At 55.8% G+C, this 14,854-nt stretch overlaps 1 protein-coding gene across 8 annotated transcripts in view; it reads left to right on the top strand.

The window, feature by feature from the left end:
- The first annotated feature begins 3,272 nt into the window (after positions 1–3,272).
- The window catches only part of MN1 (MN1 proto-oncogene, transcriptional regulator), a 192,690-nt gene continuing 181,108 nt past the window's right edge, over positions 3,273–14,854 (top strand). For all 8 annotated transcript variants that reach the window (XR_009819915.1, XR_009819914.1, XR_009819912.1 and 5 more), the window contains exon 1: positions 3,273–6,810. Coding sequence is in view for 2 of the 8 variants with exons in the window: in XM_062010014.1 (XP_061865998.1) it covers positions 3,372–6,810 (3,439 nt within the window). In the remaining 6 variants the exon portion in view is untranslated. The remainder of the gene's footprint in view (positions 6,811–14,854) is intronic.

The raw sequence follows: 14,854 nt of genomic DNA, 5'->3' as shown, positions 1-14,854 counted from the left end.
CTCAGTGCAAGTCGAGCTGGCACAGTGCAGGGAGCTGAATTCAGCTCGGATGAATCGAGGTTGGTTGAATTATTGTTTTTTAAGCCATAGGTCCCACCATTTGGTTTTCAGAGCTTGCAATATGAAACCCAGCGCCGGGCTATTGTCTCGAGAGTCGAAATAAATGAATCCCCTCAACTTTGGACTTGGCAGCAGCAATTGCTATTGTTAATTTCGAAAATAATCCCCTACAGCTACAAGTGTTTAAGTAATGCCTTTCCCTGCTTCCCCAAGGTGACCAGACCCCAAAGACTGAAAGTAAAAATGTGTTTTGGAAAACACACTTTTCCTACTCGGTACAATTCGAGAGAGGTTTCCTTCTACTCCTCTGAGTGACTGTGACCCTCTGAGACCAGAGTGTTCTGGATGGTGCTGGTCCCAGCCCAGGGCTCCCCTCCTGCAGGTGCTCAGTAGCAGTGCAGCTGAGAGTGAGGAGGCACGGGGCAGGCTGGCAGCCCCGGGGTGTGCTTGGCCCAGGGCACATTCCAAGTCAGAAAACCAGGGCTGAGCCACTTTTTGACATGGAACAAATCGTGTGTTTCCAGCAGGAGGCTGCAGCCCACTGCAGCTGGTACAGGACTTCACCGTTTCAATCAACTCGCTGTTTTTACTGTCAAAATATTTAGGCTGCCATGATTTCCATGTTTGCTGTTGGCTAGTTGTGTGCTGTGCCCAAGCTGCAGCCAGCGCTGCTGGGAGTTACTGCCGAGTGATGAAACTTTCAGCCTTAAAATTTGCTCCTGGAAGATGTGGTGCCTTGGCCAGCAGTAGAGGAGCAGAAAAGCCTCTGGTGAAGCAGCTGGGGAAGAAGTGAGCATGTGGTGTCTGACACAGAAAGTGTCATCTGGGGCCACTCCGGATTGGATGCACCAACAAAAAATGGACTCTAGCTAAGACAAAACTCTGCAGCTTCTCCGAGGTTGATGCTTCAGCAAGGGCTGATGATGCTCCCAGGGCAGAGAGCCTCAGCTGTAGTGTGTGATTTTGTGCTAGCAGGATGGGCATTAAAATGCCAATACTGTTTTGGGTTACAATGCTCTTGTTTTATTGAGCTCTTAAAATTAATCCATCTTTTTGCCTCTTTCTAAAGTGATCTGATTTTTAAACTTGATACCATTTTGGCCAGAAAAATACTGAATAATGAGTGAATGCTACTTTTCACAACAAATTATTACCATCAAGGCAGTCACAAGCTAAACTGCAGAGCAGAGTGTGTGCCCTTGGGCAGCCACGGGCTGGCCCTCAGCAGACTTGCTGCTTTGCTGCTTGGAAAACATCTCCTTGGAGCAAAAGCCAAAGGATGTCAATGCCGCTCCTCTGAGGTACAGACCGTGAAAAGTTTTGTTACATCAGAGACGCTGCTCCCGCAGTAACGCTGACAGATCCTTCTCGTCCTGCAGGAGGGTGACATCCGCCGCGAGCCTCGGTACCCCCAGCGCCCCCAAGCCCAGCCCGAGCGTGTGCCTGCCGGAGCCTGGGGCAGAAAGGGCTCTCATGGGCTTCAGGAACTGCTTTCTGTGCCAGGATGCGGCCGGACTGCTGTCGAAGTTGGCAGAAGTGGAGCGTGGGAAGAGCGTTTCTGGGCCAGGCTGCAGGTGAGTGGGCAGCGGATCTGCTGGGCCCCGCCAGCTCCCAGGCGCCGTTCATCACGTTATTCGCCGTCCACGCAGCTGCGCGCAGCCCCGGAGGAAAGGCGCTGGACGCCGTGCGCGAGGCCTCGGGCAGGGCAGGGGCAGCGGCAGCCGCTCCCGGCCCGTCCTCCCGCCGTCGGGGCAGCGCGGGGGCGCTCGGGCGGCGCGGGGCCGCGCGCCAGGGGGCGCTGTGCCCGTTCGGAACAGCCGTTTCCGACGGCGCGCACGCAGGCGCAGAGAGCGGCGGGGGGGGAGGGGGCAGCCCCGGCCGTGCCCCGGAGCCGCGGCCGGGCCGCTGCCGCTCTGCAGGGACGCGGCGCGGGGGCCGCCGCTCCCGGCAGCGCACGAACGAGACCTTCCCGTTATTCCTTTGTGCTGCTGTCGGGCCGCGTGCGCTCCATTTTGCGCCCGGTGCCAGCCCCGCACCCCGGGCCCCGCGTCTCCCCCCCACTCTCACTTTGCTAAGTAATAATTTCCATGTCCAATTCCATTTCTGCGCCAGTTCTGAAATCTCCAAGCCATCAGCAAGGAGGATAGTTCACATGAAAACTAATTACACAAAATCAATATTTAATCACAGCGCAGCATCCTGATCCTGCAGAAAAAAATCCTTTTAAAACTCTCCTGCCATATACAAATACTCTCGGCCGCTTATTTATAGATCTCATTTTTTTTGGTGGGAGCAATTTTCATTTTTATTTTTTATAAGCTATCGACATGTGCCAGCCGCGAGCACCTGAGCTGCCTCGGCCCGACGGCTGCGTTAAATCCCCCCCGGCCCTGATGGATTTCTCTCCCTCCGGGCGGACCTGGCTCTGACAGCCCCCGCTCCCGCTGCCTTGGCCCGGCCCGACGGGGCGCGTCAGTCCGCCACCAGCTCGGGGCTGCCGGGACGGCGGCGCCGCCGAGCCGCTGCTTCTCCGTGCGGGTGGCACGGGGCTCCCGAGAGCGCGGGGATCGCCTTGCCTGGTGGGCGGCGCCGGGTCCCCGATCCCGCCGGTCGGTTCCAGCCCCGGTGCCCTCCGCTCCGGCACCCGGCTGCTGGCACCCCGCGCCCCAAGCGCGACGGGGCCGCCGGACGCGGGGAGCGGGTCGGGGAGTACCTAGCCGAGCCGAGCCCAGCCGAGCCGAGCCGAGCCGAGCCGAGCCCAGCCGAGCCGAGCCGAGCCCAGCCGAGCCCAGCCGAGCCGAGCCGAGGGGCGGGCGGGGCGCGGGGCCGGGCGGCGCGGCGGAGCCACCTTAACGGCGAGCCCCGCCCCGGGCCGCGCGGCGCTCATTGGCGCAGCCCCGATGGCTGAAATTCATCGCTGAAATGCAAAACTTGTTGCTGCTCCGCCAGCGCCGGCTGAGAGCGAGGGAGCGCGCAGGGGAGCGCGGCGTATCCCTCCCAGCGCCCGCTCGCAGCGCCGGCCCCGCCGCCCCGGCCCCGCCGCCGCCGGAGCCCAGCGCAGCGCCCGGCGGGCCGGCGATGCGGCGCGCAGCTCCCGGGCGCAGGAGCCTATGAGCGGCGGCGCGCCGCCCCGTCGGCTCTCGGGCAGCAGCGAGCGGCGAGCCGCCGGGGCGAGCGCGGGCGGGCGGCCGGTGCCAGCGGCGCGGCGGCGCGGCAGGATGTGAGCGGGGCGGCCGAGCGGCGGGGAGCTGCGGGGAGCGGGACGGCGGAGCGGCGCGCAGCGGCCATGCCCTTCTGAGGAGCCGCGCAGGATGTTCGGGCTGGAGCAGTTCGAGCCGCAGAGCAGCAGCCGGAGCGGCGGGCAGGCGGAGCGGGGCTTCGGCCAGCCCGGACTGAGCATGAGCGCGCACTTCAAGCCGCCGGCCTTTCCCGGCGGCGGCCCGGTGGCGGCGGCGGCGGACCCGGCCCTGGGCGCGCTGGGCGAGCCGCCCCTCCTGGGCATGAACATGAGCCTGGCCGGGGACGCCTACGGCTTCCCGGGCCGCGGCCCCGCCGAGCTGCACGGCGGCGGCATGCAGCCGCCGGTGCACGGCTTCTTCGGCGGGCAGCAGCCGCACGGCAGCCACGGCGGCGCCCACCACCCCCACCAGCACCCCCCGCACTTCGGCGGCAACTTCGGGCCCGACCCCGGCGCCTCCTGCGTGCACGGCGGCCGGCTCCTGGGCTACAGCGGCGCGCTGGGTGGGCAGACGGCGTTCGCCGACGGCTACGAGCACATGGCCGAGAGCCAGGGCGGCGAGGGCTTCGGGCAGCAGCGCCCCGGGAACCTGCCCGACTTCCAGCACCACAGCGCCGGCGCCTCCAGCCACGCCGTTCCGGCGCCCTGCCTGCCCCTCGACCAGTCCCCCAACCGCGCCGCCTCCTTCCACGGGCTGCCGGCGGCCGGCTCCTCCGAGCCCCACGGCCTGGAGCAGCGGCGGCTCCCCGCGCAGGGTGGTGTGGACTCGCTGGAATACAATTACCCCGGCGAAGGCCCCACCGGCCACTTCGAGCTGCCCGTCTTCTCGCCGTCGGAGCCGGAGGGGCAGCTGCCGCACTACGGCGGCGGGCGGCAGGTGCCGGCGGGCGGCAGCTTCGCGGGAGCGCCCGCGCTGCCCCGGGCGCCGGGCATGGCCGTGGCCAAGGCGCACCCGCAGCAGCAGCACGGCGTCTTCTTCGAGCGCTTCGGGGGGACACGGAAGATGTCTGCCAGCCTCGAGCCGGGGGCCAGCACCAGGCACCCGCTGATGCAGCAGCAGCAGCCGCCGCCGCCACAACCACCACAGCAGCCACCGGGCTTGCTGGCCAGACAGAACTCCTGCCCGCCAGCCATCCCTAGGCAACAGCAAACAGAAGCCAACGCTCCCAACCCCAACCTGCAGGACAATGGGCCCATAATGCAGAACCAGCATGCACAGTTTGAATACCCTATTCACAGACTGGAGAACAGGAATATGCATCCCTACACCGACCCCGTGTTTAATATGCAGCACCCTCCTCCACAACAGCCACCAAATCAAAGACTGCAGCACTTCGATGCCCCTTACGTGAGTGTGGCCAAGAGGCCGCGGTTCGACTTCCCCGGCAACCCTGGCGTCGAGCGCTGCGCGTCCTGGGGCAGCAGCATGCACGGGCCTGCGATGGAGAGCCACCTGTCCCCGACGGCCTACCCTGGCCTGCCGGGTGAGTTCACCCCGCCGGCGCCTGAGGCCTTCGGGGGCCCGTTGCCACACAGCGGCCCTGAGCACCCAGCGCTGGCGCAGCGCCAGAACGCGGCCCTGGTGATGAAGCAGATGGCCTCGCGCAGCCAGCAGCGCCTGCGGCCGCCCAGCCTGCAGCAGCTGGGGCACCACGGCGACGTGGGCCCGCCCGGCAGCCTGCCCCCGCCTGCCTTTGAGCGGGAACCCGGCGGTGGCAGCCGCGGCTTTGACCCGCCGGCACCGCACCTGGCCCCCGACGGCGCCTGGTTCGCAGGGCCGCCGCCACCCGGGGAGCTACTGCCGCGGCGCATGGCAGCGCCGGGGCTGCCCTCCGAGGCGGCCCCCCACGAGCTGGGCCTGCAGCCGGGCAGCGCTGCCGTGCTCTTCCGGCCGGGTGCTGGCGCGCTGGGGCTGCAGGAGCCGCTGCGGATGGCGGGCGAGGGACCGGCGCAGGCCCTGCCCTCGCCTGGTGTCCACCCGCCCTTCGCGCCAGCCATGGGTGGCCTCTCGCAGCTGCAGTCACCGGGCGGTGGTGTGGCGCTGCCCAACACGCCAGCTGAGCGCCGTGGCCCCGCCGACTTCGCTGCCCAGCCTGGCTTCCCCTTCGCGGCGACGGCACGACAGCCGGCGGCTCACGGGAACACGCCTGCCCTCAGCGCCTCGCCGGGCGCCTACCCGCCGCCCCCTCCTGAGTTCCCGCCGCCGCCACCCCCGCGGCCTGCCGCCAGCAAGCTGGGCGCCCTGTCCCTGGGCTCCTTCAGCAAGCCGGCCAGCAAGGACAATGTCTTCGGGCAGAGCTGCCTGGCCGCCCTCTCCACCGCCTGCCAGAACATGATTGCTAGCCTGGGCGCCCCCAACCTCAACGTCACCTTCAACAAGAAGAGCCCGGCTGAGGCCAAGCGCAAGCTCAGCCAGGCCGAGCCCGACCCGCCGCCGCCCACCACCCAGGACTACTTCCCCACAGGGCCCTCAGCAGGCGGAGGTGGCGCGGGCAAGGCAGTGGGCACTGCGCCGCTGCTGCCTGCCGAGAGCAGCCTCTCGCCCGGCTACGTGCTGGAGCCGGCGGCTGGGGGCGAGGGGAAGGCGGGCGGGGGGCGGGGGCGGGGCCGCCGGAAACGGGACAGCGGGCACGTCAGCCCTGGCACCTTCTTCGAGAAGTTCTCTGCCACGGAGGGCAGCGGGGCCGGCGTCAGCCCGGGGCAGCCGGCAGTGCCGGCGGCTGCAGGGGGTCCGCCGGGGGCTGCGGGCACGGAGCGTGGCGGGGGCACCCCCCACGACAAGCCCCTGACCTCGCCCTCCTGGGGCAAGGGTGGCGAGCTGTTGCTGGGGGAGCAGCCCGACCTGATGTCCTCCCTGGACAGTGGCATCCAGAGTGTGACCAAGTCGGACGGCAGCTCCCCGCACGTGGACTTTCCCGACGAGGTCAGCACCAGCTACGGCAACGAGGACGAGGTATCCTCTAGCTCTGACAACGCTGCCTCCAAGCCCACCCGCAGCCCGCTGCTGGGCAGTTCGCCCAAGCTGCCCCGTGGGGAGCACACACTTCTCAATGGACAGAAGCCCCTGGCCCTTGGCCTCCTCAGTACGTCTACCTCGACCCCCGACAGCTATGGGCTCAGCACCACGGCAGGCACCCACCCTGGCACTCCGAGCATGGAGCAGGTGCGGACCCCCACGAGCACCTCAGCCCAGGATGAGATCCACCCCCTGGAGATCCTGCAGGCGCAGATCCAGCTCCAGCGGCAGCAGTTCAGCATCTCAGAAGACCAGCCCTTGGGGCTGAAGAGCAAGAAGGGGGAGTGCACGGGGCAGAACGGGGACAGTGACCTGGGCAGCTGCTGCTCGGAGGGTGTCAAGGGCGCCATGAGCACCATCGACCTGGACTCCCTGATGGCCGAGCACAACTCCACCTGGTACCTGCCTGGCGAGAAGGCCCTGATGGAGGGGCAGGAGGAGGACAAGCCCATGGTGCCCTGGGAGAAGCCCAAGCCCCCGAACCCCAACAAAGAAGGTATCAGTCATCCCGCGCGGGTGCTGACCCACGGGGTGGGGGGTACAGTGGGCTGCTTGGGAAAGAGAAGGTGGCAGGGCTGCACCCCTGGGACACTGGGCACATGCCAGCCCCAGACCCGCTCCATCCCTGGTGCGGACCTCAGTGGGTACCGGGCACCTTTCTGCACCGCACTGTGGCTGCGGAGTGCCGGGTGGCTCTGCTGGGGCAGCCAGGTGGGGGGATGCCCCAGGTGATGGCTGCCCTGTGATGGTCTCTGCCACCAGCCCCATCCCCGTCATACCTTCTGGGACAAGCTCTCGAGGGCTGTGGCAGCCTGACTGGTGCAGGGCACATGGGAGTGGTGCTGAGCAGACAGGCTCTCCAGAGTCCTGTCCCTGCTCTTACACCTGGGGGGGTGCGGAGGGCAGCTGCAGTGTAGGGTGCTGAGGAGGGGGCTCAGAGCCCCGCCAGCTGCTAGGAGTGGGGTGCTCAGGAGGGAGCTGCTGAAGAGCCCTGTGCCTGACTCCAGCCATTCCCCCAAAACTTACAGAGATTTTCCTAAACCTAGAAAACACACATTCGTTGGTGGTGTTGCTGCTCTGGTTTCAGGTGTTTCCCTGCTGGCATGAAGAGCCTACTAGCAGTGTGACACCAAACTGAAACGTTCTCAACGTTTCTTTTTCCTTTGGTAGAAATAAGGCTCTGGATCTGCTGATATGAAACTTGCTTAGCTGACAGATGTTTAATTTTGACGTGAGTTGTCATTTTTGATCCTTCCTTGTGTCCAGAGGGCATCACCATTCCCCAAGCTCAGGAAAAAATATTTTACTGGGAAGCTCACTATTCTAAAAGCTGTTTAAGATCAAGGTGATTATAGATTCAGTAGTCTTATCAAAGCCATATTTCCCAAACTGTCTGACCATGCGTGTGACTATCACAATGGTGCACGTGCAGATAGCTGCGGTGTACTACAGACAGGCAATTGTTTGATGTACTCTAAGTACATTTATGTAGCATAAATGTAAACACTGGTATTATAAAAAAGAAACAAACCTTTTTTTGTGCCAGGAAAGTTGATGTTCTGGTACCGCTCCGGTAGTTGGAAATTGTGTTTATTGCATCTGATGGCACTGACTTGACTTTTACAGCCCTTCACATTTAGTAATTTTGCTAAGAGAGGTGTTGGGAAAATCAAAAGGGAGCTGGTTTGAAAACTGGTCCATTTCCTACCCCCAGTTCTGGTTGGCTTTCCAGCTTTGGCTTCCTGAAGCGTGAATCCTAGCCCCCACGGTTTGTCTCTTTGTTCATGTTTAATGCCCAGCGCAGGAGACTCTCATTTCAAGCGGGAGTGTTTAGCATGCACAGCAGACTCTAGGAAGCCCATCAGCATTCTCCATGCTTCACCCAGGCAAGGACATAAATTGGTTTGTTTGGGGCCCTTCTTTTCCATTTTTAAATGGAGTTGCACACAGCATCCTTCCTGGCCCCTTCTCTTTTATTGTTCCGTGTACACAACATCTAGATCTGACTGGATCAATAGCTAGTTAGCACAAATCACAGTTCCTGTCACTTCTACCTTGGCAGACTCAAACACATATATACGTTCTCTCCCAGCACACACAGCACCCCATTACGTGTGTGTGCTCACACACACGTGTGTGTGCAGATGTACACACTGCGCTGTGTTTAGAATCGGATGTTAAACGAGTAACTTACTCCACAGATCTTCATTTCATGGATTAAAAATAAATAAATCCTGAGCAGTGATTTAATCCTGAACAGCACATTTATGAACAGTGTGATTTGGCTTAAAATTATGTACATTTTGTGTGTGTGTCATATGGAGCGCTGCTTGCTTTAACGTCTTCAGCAGCACTCCTACGTTCACTTTGATCACCGCTATTCTTAGTAACATCTAGTGAAATCAGTAATTGCTTTCTGGTCGCGATAACCACAATGTTGCTGTTAAAACAGTACATCACTTGGAAAGAAAAACCATTTAAATCAGGGTTCCTATATAAGAATATGTTAGTGTTTCACAGGCTTAACATAAAACAGCAAGCCAGTTTTACAACAATGCATAGAGGCACTCGTTTTGTTTCACACTTCACTCACTTGAGGGATTTGAATGGGCTGGTTCTTCGGATGGGGAAATTCATGTAGAACAGGGGACAATTTACTTTGACTGTTGTTGTAAGTGATAAAGATACAATAGGTGAGACAAACAGGCTGTTCTCCTCGGTTGGTGGATATAATTTAACTTCACATTGTCATGCCCCCGAGTGTTTGAAACTATTTAAGAAAAGGCTTTATTTATCCAGATTTTAAACCTGTTTAGTGGACTGGGATTTGTATCCATGGTGTTTGTTCCAGCAGTTCCCCGCCGTAGCGTGCGGGCTGGATGCGCAGGCTTCAGGCAGCCCTCCTCCAAATTTCAGGCAATTCCTAAACGTGTTGAACACGGCGCTGGGGAACACTCACCAAGTCCTTGTGCTGTGCAGCATTATCAAGAGCAAGATTAGCCTGTAGAGCCAAGTCCCCTCACTAACGCATAGGCGTTGTTGGTGGGCTTCTTAATTACACCTGCGGTGCTGGGAGGGAGAGCGTGGGGTGATTTATCCTCATTGTGGCTCCGCTGCGATCCACGGCGGCTGCGGGCGGTGCCGGACGGGAGGACGGACGGGAGGAGGGGCGGCGGGGGTCCGTGCGCAGGGTCCCGGCGGGAGGAAGGGCTGCGGGGGTCCCCGCGCAGGGTCCCGGCGGGAGGAAGGGCTGCGGGGGTCCGTGCGCAGGGTCCCGGCGGGAGGAGGGGCGGCGGGGGTCCGTGCGCAGGGTCCCGGCGGGAGGAAGGGCTGCGGGGGTCCGTGCGCAGGGTCCCGGCGGGAGGAAGGGCTGCGGGGGTCCGTGCGCAGGGTCCCGGCGGGAGGAAGGGCTGCGGGGGTCCCCGCGCAGGGTCCCGGCGGGAGGAAGGGCTGCGGGGGTCCGTGCGCAGGGTCCCGGCGGGAGGAGGGGCGGCGGGGGTCCGTGCGCAGGGTCCCGGCGGGAGGAAGGGCGGCGGGGGTCCGTGCGCAGGGTCCCGGCGGGAGGAAGGGCTGCGGGGGTCCGTGCGCAGGGTCCCGGCGGGAGGAAGGGCTGCGGGGGTCCCCGCGCAGGGTCCCGGCGGGAGGAAGGGCTGCGGGGGTCCCCGCGCAGGGTCCCGGCGGCAGCGCGCCCGGGGCCACGTCCTCCGCCGGCAGCGCGGAGCAGAGCGGGCGCCGGGGACCGGAGGCTGTGCAGGAGCAGCTTTGTAACAGACAGGCCCCTCAAAACGCAGCAGAATCAGAACTTCCCAAACACTCCGTTAATTCCCGGATTGCTGGGGGAAACAACTTGTTTGAGTTGTTTTAATGACGGGTCATATTCCTTGTAGCTCATCTCTTTTAATGGCATTAAAATGGTTTGCTGAAATGCAGCCATCTGTGTGAGCTGTGAGCTTTAAAGGTGGACAGCATCAGATAACATTATTGCAGACACCTGTGCTGTAGGTGCCCGTGTAACCTGTACACACCTACACCGTGAGTGATTGCCTTCAGTGGGTTCTGCCTGTGTGTGCACATGTTGTTTCTGAATTTAACATTACTAATGCTGGCTGGACATTGTTCTTCGCTGAAATGTGATTTTCTGTAAGGAGTTTTTCTTCAGTGTGTCATTTCTTGCACTAACATTTTCTGTGCAGCTGCTGATGAGTTTTTTTTCCCCCAAAAATGCTTTCTAGAATTTCACATTTCTCTCTGCCGTGCAGCTACAGCTGGGAGTGAGATATAACGTCACAGAGCCTAGAGCGAGCGTGTTGACTTCCAACACCGCAGCTCTGGCTAACAAAGGAAAAACAGATCAAATTCACTTAAAAACCCATGGCCAGTTTAATGAGGTTTTGCTTTCCCTGGTTTGAGAGAACCAGAACAATTTCCCCTTTGGTGAAATGCTGGTTAGTATTATCTAGGAACCCGGTAATTAAGTGCTGGTGGGGTTTTGTTTTTAGTTTTTAACTGAAATTCTGAATGTCCCATAGTGCAGATGTCAAGTGAAGACATCAAGATGTAGCCTAGAACCGTGCAGGTGTTGACTGGAAAACTGAGAATCTCTTGAGCTGCTGTGTGGCTGTGGGTCTGGTCTGTCCGAAGTGGAGGGCACGTGCGGCACAGCGCGCTCCGTGCTCAGCTCTGAGGTTCTGTTCACATTTCATCATAACATCGAACTCATCATCTGAATGAGCCAGCAGGCAAAAACTCATGATCAAACAGTATGTAATGTCTGTAAATTGCTACCAAAGACATTAACAAAGGTCAGATTTGGTCCAGATGCGGCTAGGAGCCTTTGTTTTCTTTCTCTTCCTACTTAACGTTCTGCTGCGTGCTTTTTATTTCAAACACTGCTGAATTCTTTTAGTGCCTTTACCAAGGGACTGGGCTTGTTTACTGAGACCTAGTGTGTCAGACCTCTTGTGAGGTATTTCAAACACTTAAATATCGTTGAAAGCAATATGTGATTTGGAACAGGTCCGTGCTGTACTAAGGGTTGTTGGAAATGAGTTCACCGATGAAGCTCTGTGCGCTTTGCAGCGATGGATCTGTGAATCCCGATGCTGCTTTGTTTGCTTGAAAGGGCTGTTTAAACTTACACAAGGAATTCTAACAGTGAAAAAAAAATGCTGTTGCCTTTGCCAAGAAGTTACTTGATATACTCCACAGATATGAAATACACATCTTCAATAAATGATGTGGATTAGCATGCAGATTTATGAGGAAAGAATGCTCCCATGGCATATCATAGGAGAGATTTCGGTGTGCGTTAGATTTGGGTTTAATATGATCTTTTAAACTCTTCTGATCTGTTTTGAAAAAATTAAATAAATGTAGAGGTGTCCCCTGCTGGATGTGGATGATGGTAACTCCGCATTGTTCACTTTGAACAACTGTCATTTTCAGTGTTTTCTGCTAGAAAATGGTCTCGCTTTGTTTTATAAACATTCTGCAGGCATGTGTTTGTGGACCTTTATGGCAAATATTAGAGAAGTCAAGGGTCAGAGTTTTCAGCAGGATTTGCTGTTGCTGCTGTAATGCACTCAGATATTTAATGCAGAAAGTGTGAATTATTGGCATTTCAGCAACTACCAGAATCATTCTGTTTGCCTTTACATCCATCCATCTATCTGCCTGTCTATTAATTTTTGGTCTTTAGATTTAGATGTGCTGCTCATTTTAGTGGACAGTCTATCTGCATTTGAATTAAAGCAGATCACACATTTGTTTTGCATCACGGTGCTTTATTTTACCAAAGTCTTTTATTTTATAATGGCACGTTTAGTCGTGAGGTTAGTTTGGAGTGGGTTGCTTTGTACACGCTGAGTGTGCGAGAGTGCGTGAGACAGACTTGGGGGGATATATTTCTTGAAACTGGTATGTGAATGTGCTTCAGATCTTTACATATGATGTAAAAGGAAATGAATTCAACTTAATATTTATATGTGAGCTTAGATGACAGCATGGATTTATTCTGATCTGTGATGTATTACGCCACGTCTGCTCTTAATTTATATGTATAGATACCTGTTTTTTTACCAGTGACCGAGTAGAATGTTCTGCCATAAAACTGCAAATCATTTTTTCCTGAAAAACATTGTTTATCAGCAATACCTATAGATAGACCTTGTTGTTACTTGCACAGAGCAAAGGATAAGGCATTGAAAAAATGTCTAACCTAAAAGTATATAGCTGTTACAAATAAAAGCAGCCCAACTGCCCGCTTCTGCAGTGTTCTGTAGCGGGGAGAGGGTTTGGTACAGCAAAATGTCTTTATGTGGCCATATAAAATTTTAGTACTAGACAAATGACTGCACATTTTCAATCTGTGGTTTCTTGTGAATTTCTGTTGAATACAAGTGTGAGCAGAGTATCCACAGAAAGTGTAAAGCGAGATCTAAAATGAGCCTTCAGGTGGCCTAGCACACATGCTATTTTAATGCTAAATTTATTGAAATATCACTAACAGTTTAATTAGGTAAATCCTAGAGCACATTGAGAATCTCAAAAGAAACCAGACAAGTTTTGGTTAGTGGGATCCTTCCCTGTTTTTTCACCAGTGTTAAATAGATCATCCTTAGCGTGTTTTGGGCTGGGGCCCTTTGAGTAGGCAGCGTGGACAGCGCGTGTCCGGCGCCAATGCTCCAGCCAGCAGCTTGCTGACATTTGGCTCTAGTTTTCCCACTGTAAAAGTATAAAACCTTGAAAAGAACAAAGTTTGTGCCTGTAAATACCTGCTTACGATTTGCAGGATGACTTGAGGATTGGTGTGTTGGGTTTTTTTAAACACAGGACTATTCTTGTTCCGTTTATTTGAAGGGCGCTTTAGAGCTTGTGTTGATGAGGTGTGTTTAGAAGGTGGCTCGCCTGTGCACTCCCTTAGCGTCAGTTCCTGGGTAGGGTACATGGGACAGGGAACCCTGTGAACAGGTGAAGCTGTGGAATCTTCCAGGATATTCAAGGTCTGCCCTGACCTTTCTGATCTTGGTTAGATTTCTCAACTTTTAAAATGTAAATCCGAGTTTTTGCTATTCTGTGGGTAGACCCAGGTTGCACACAGGGATAACGTGACTAGCTTAGGTAAAAATACTGATACTCTCTGTAGTTAGCAGCTTTTCCTTTGCAAAATGCTTCTGGTGTGGTTAAAACATTACTAATTACTAATGACCTTTTTTAATTGCAAAGATCTTTTTTTATAAACGTGAACATATTTTGTGGATTATGTGCCAGTGTTGCAAAGTTAAATACCTTTTAAATTTAAAGCTGAGAACTGAACAGCTGGAGGTCTAATCTATTAATTTTTACAGGATGACTTTCTTGATACTTCAAAGAGAACATCTTAGATGATACTGCTTTGCTGCTCCCCTCCTCAGCACCCCTTCTCCTCATCTCCCCCAACACCCTCCCTTCTAAGTCTTTACATTCTGCTCTTCTGGCAAATGACAAACGCATGTGTATGCAGGGAATGCATTTTCCTTAGTTAGTGTAATAAGTTGGAAGACTTGATGATCTAGAAATGTTCTCTCCTAGTGATACACTTTTTTTCTATATACCAATGCAAAAAAATACTGTGGTTACTGCTTTTGTAGTAGTTTTCTCCCCCACACTTGTGGTTTTTTGGTAACAGCACAAGCGTTGCTGTAAGAGTGTTTGTGTTCAGCAGCCTTGTGTGCTGGGCTTGGTCCCTTTCAAGACGCCTGGCTTAAACCTAGAGTGCATCCCTTTCCCATGGCATTGGCTCTGATCCATCCTGTCCATTTTTAAATCAAGTTTTTCCAGGTTTTGTCTTGCCCTTGTTAGACAGCAACTCTTGTATCACATCTCAGGATTTCGCTCCCTGAAATGCACAGCTGTATCAGTGCTGGGGAGCTCAGAGCATGAACCGTTTCTCGGCCGCTTACTTAACTTTTGCTGAGTCTTCCGGTGAGCAATTGATGTCTGTTTTCAATTTTAGGAAATCTGTTTGTGTCGGTTTAGTATTTTAACATAAAAATGCAGTGCATGGCGCTGTGCTGTCTAAATTTTTATTAGCTGTTAAGATTTGTCTAAAGAAGCTTTTTTTAGTTGTTTGGTAAGCAGAAATCTGGTTACATTTAAGTGGTGCTTTGATAGATTTTTTACATTAAAATAAATGCAGTTTATTTGAGTTTAAACAGAAGTCACACGTGTGTGAGCTCTGTAGGGCTGTGCTGGTTCTTTGCCGGAGTGTTGTGTTGGGAACGGTGCTGCAGCCTCACTTTAATGCCCACTTTACTTCAACTTTTGGATATTTACCTTTTCTTCCACCACCACAGTCCCCCTCTGCCCCCCTGACATTATTTGGAGCATTTGAAAAAGTGTGATGAGGAAAAGGAGTTGCTGCTTTTTTCTTTTTCCCTTTTTAACTCTTACCTTCAGTTCTGGCTGCTGGGCCTGTAGGACTTTTTACTCTTGATCACAGAACAGCCTGAAATCAGTCAGGAGTCGGGATGCAGCGTTTTTACGTGGTAAAATATATGTTT

This window comes from Colius striatus, chromosome 17 (assembly GCF_028858725.1).
Source record: "Colius striatus isolate bColStr4 chromosome 17, bColStr4.1.hap1, whole genome shotgun sequence".
Classification (NCBI taxonomy): domain Eukaryota; kingdom Metazoa; phylum Chordata; class Aves; order Coliiformes; family Coliidae; genus Colius; species Colius striatus.
This window is presented reverse-complemented; position numbering and strand designations above follow the sequence as displayed.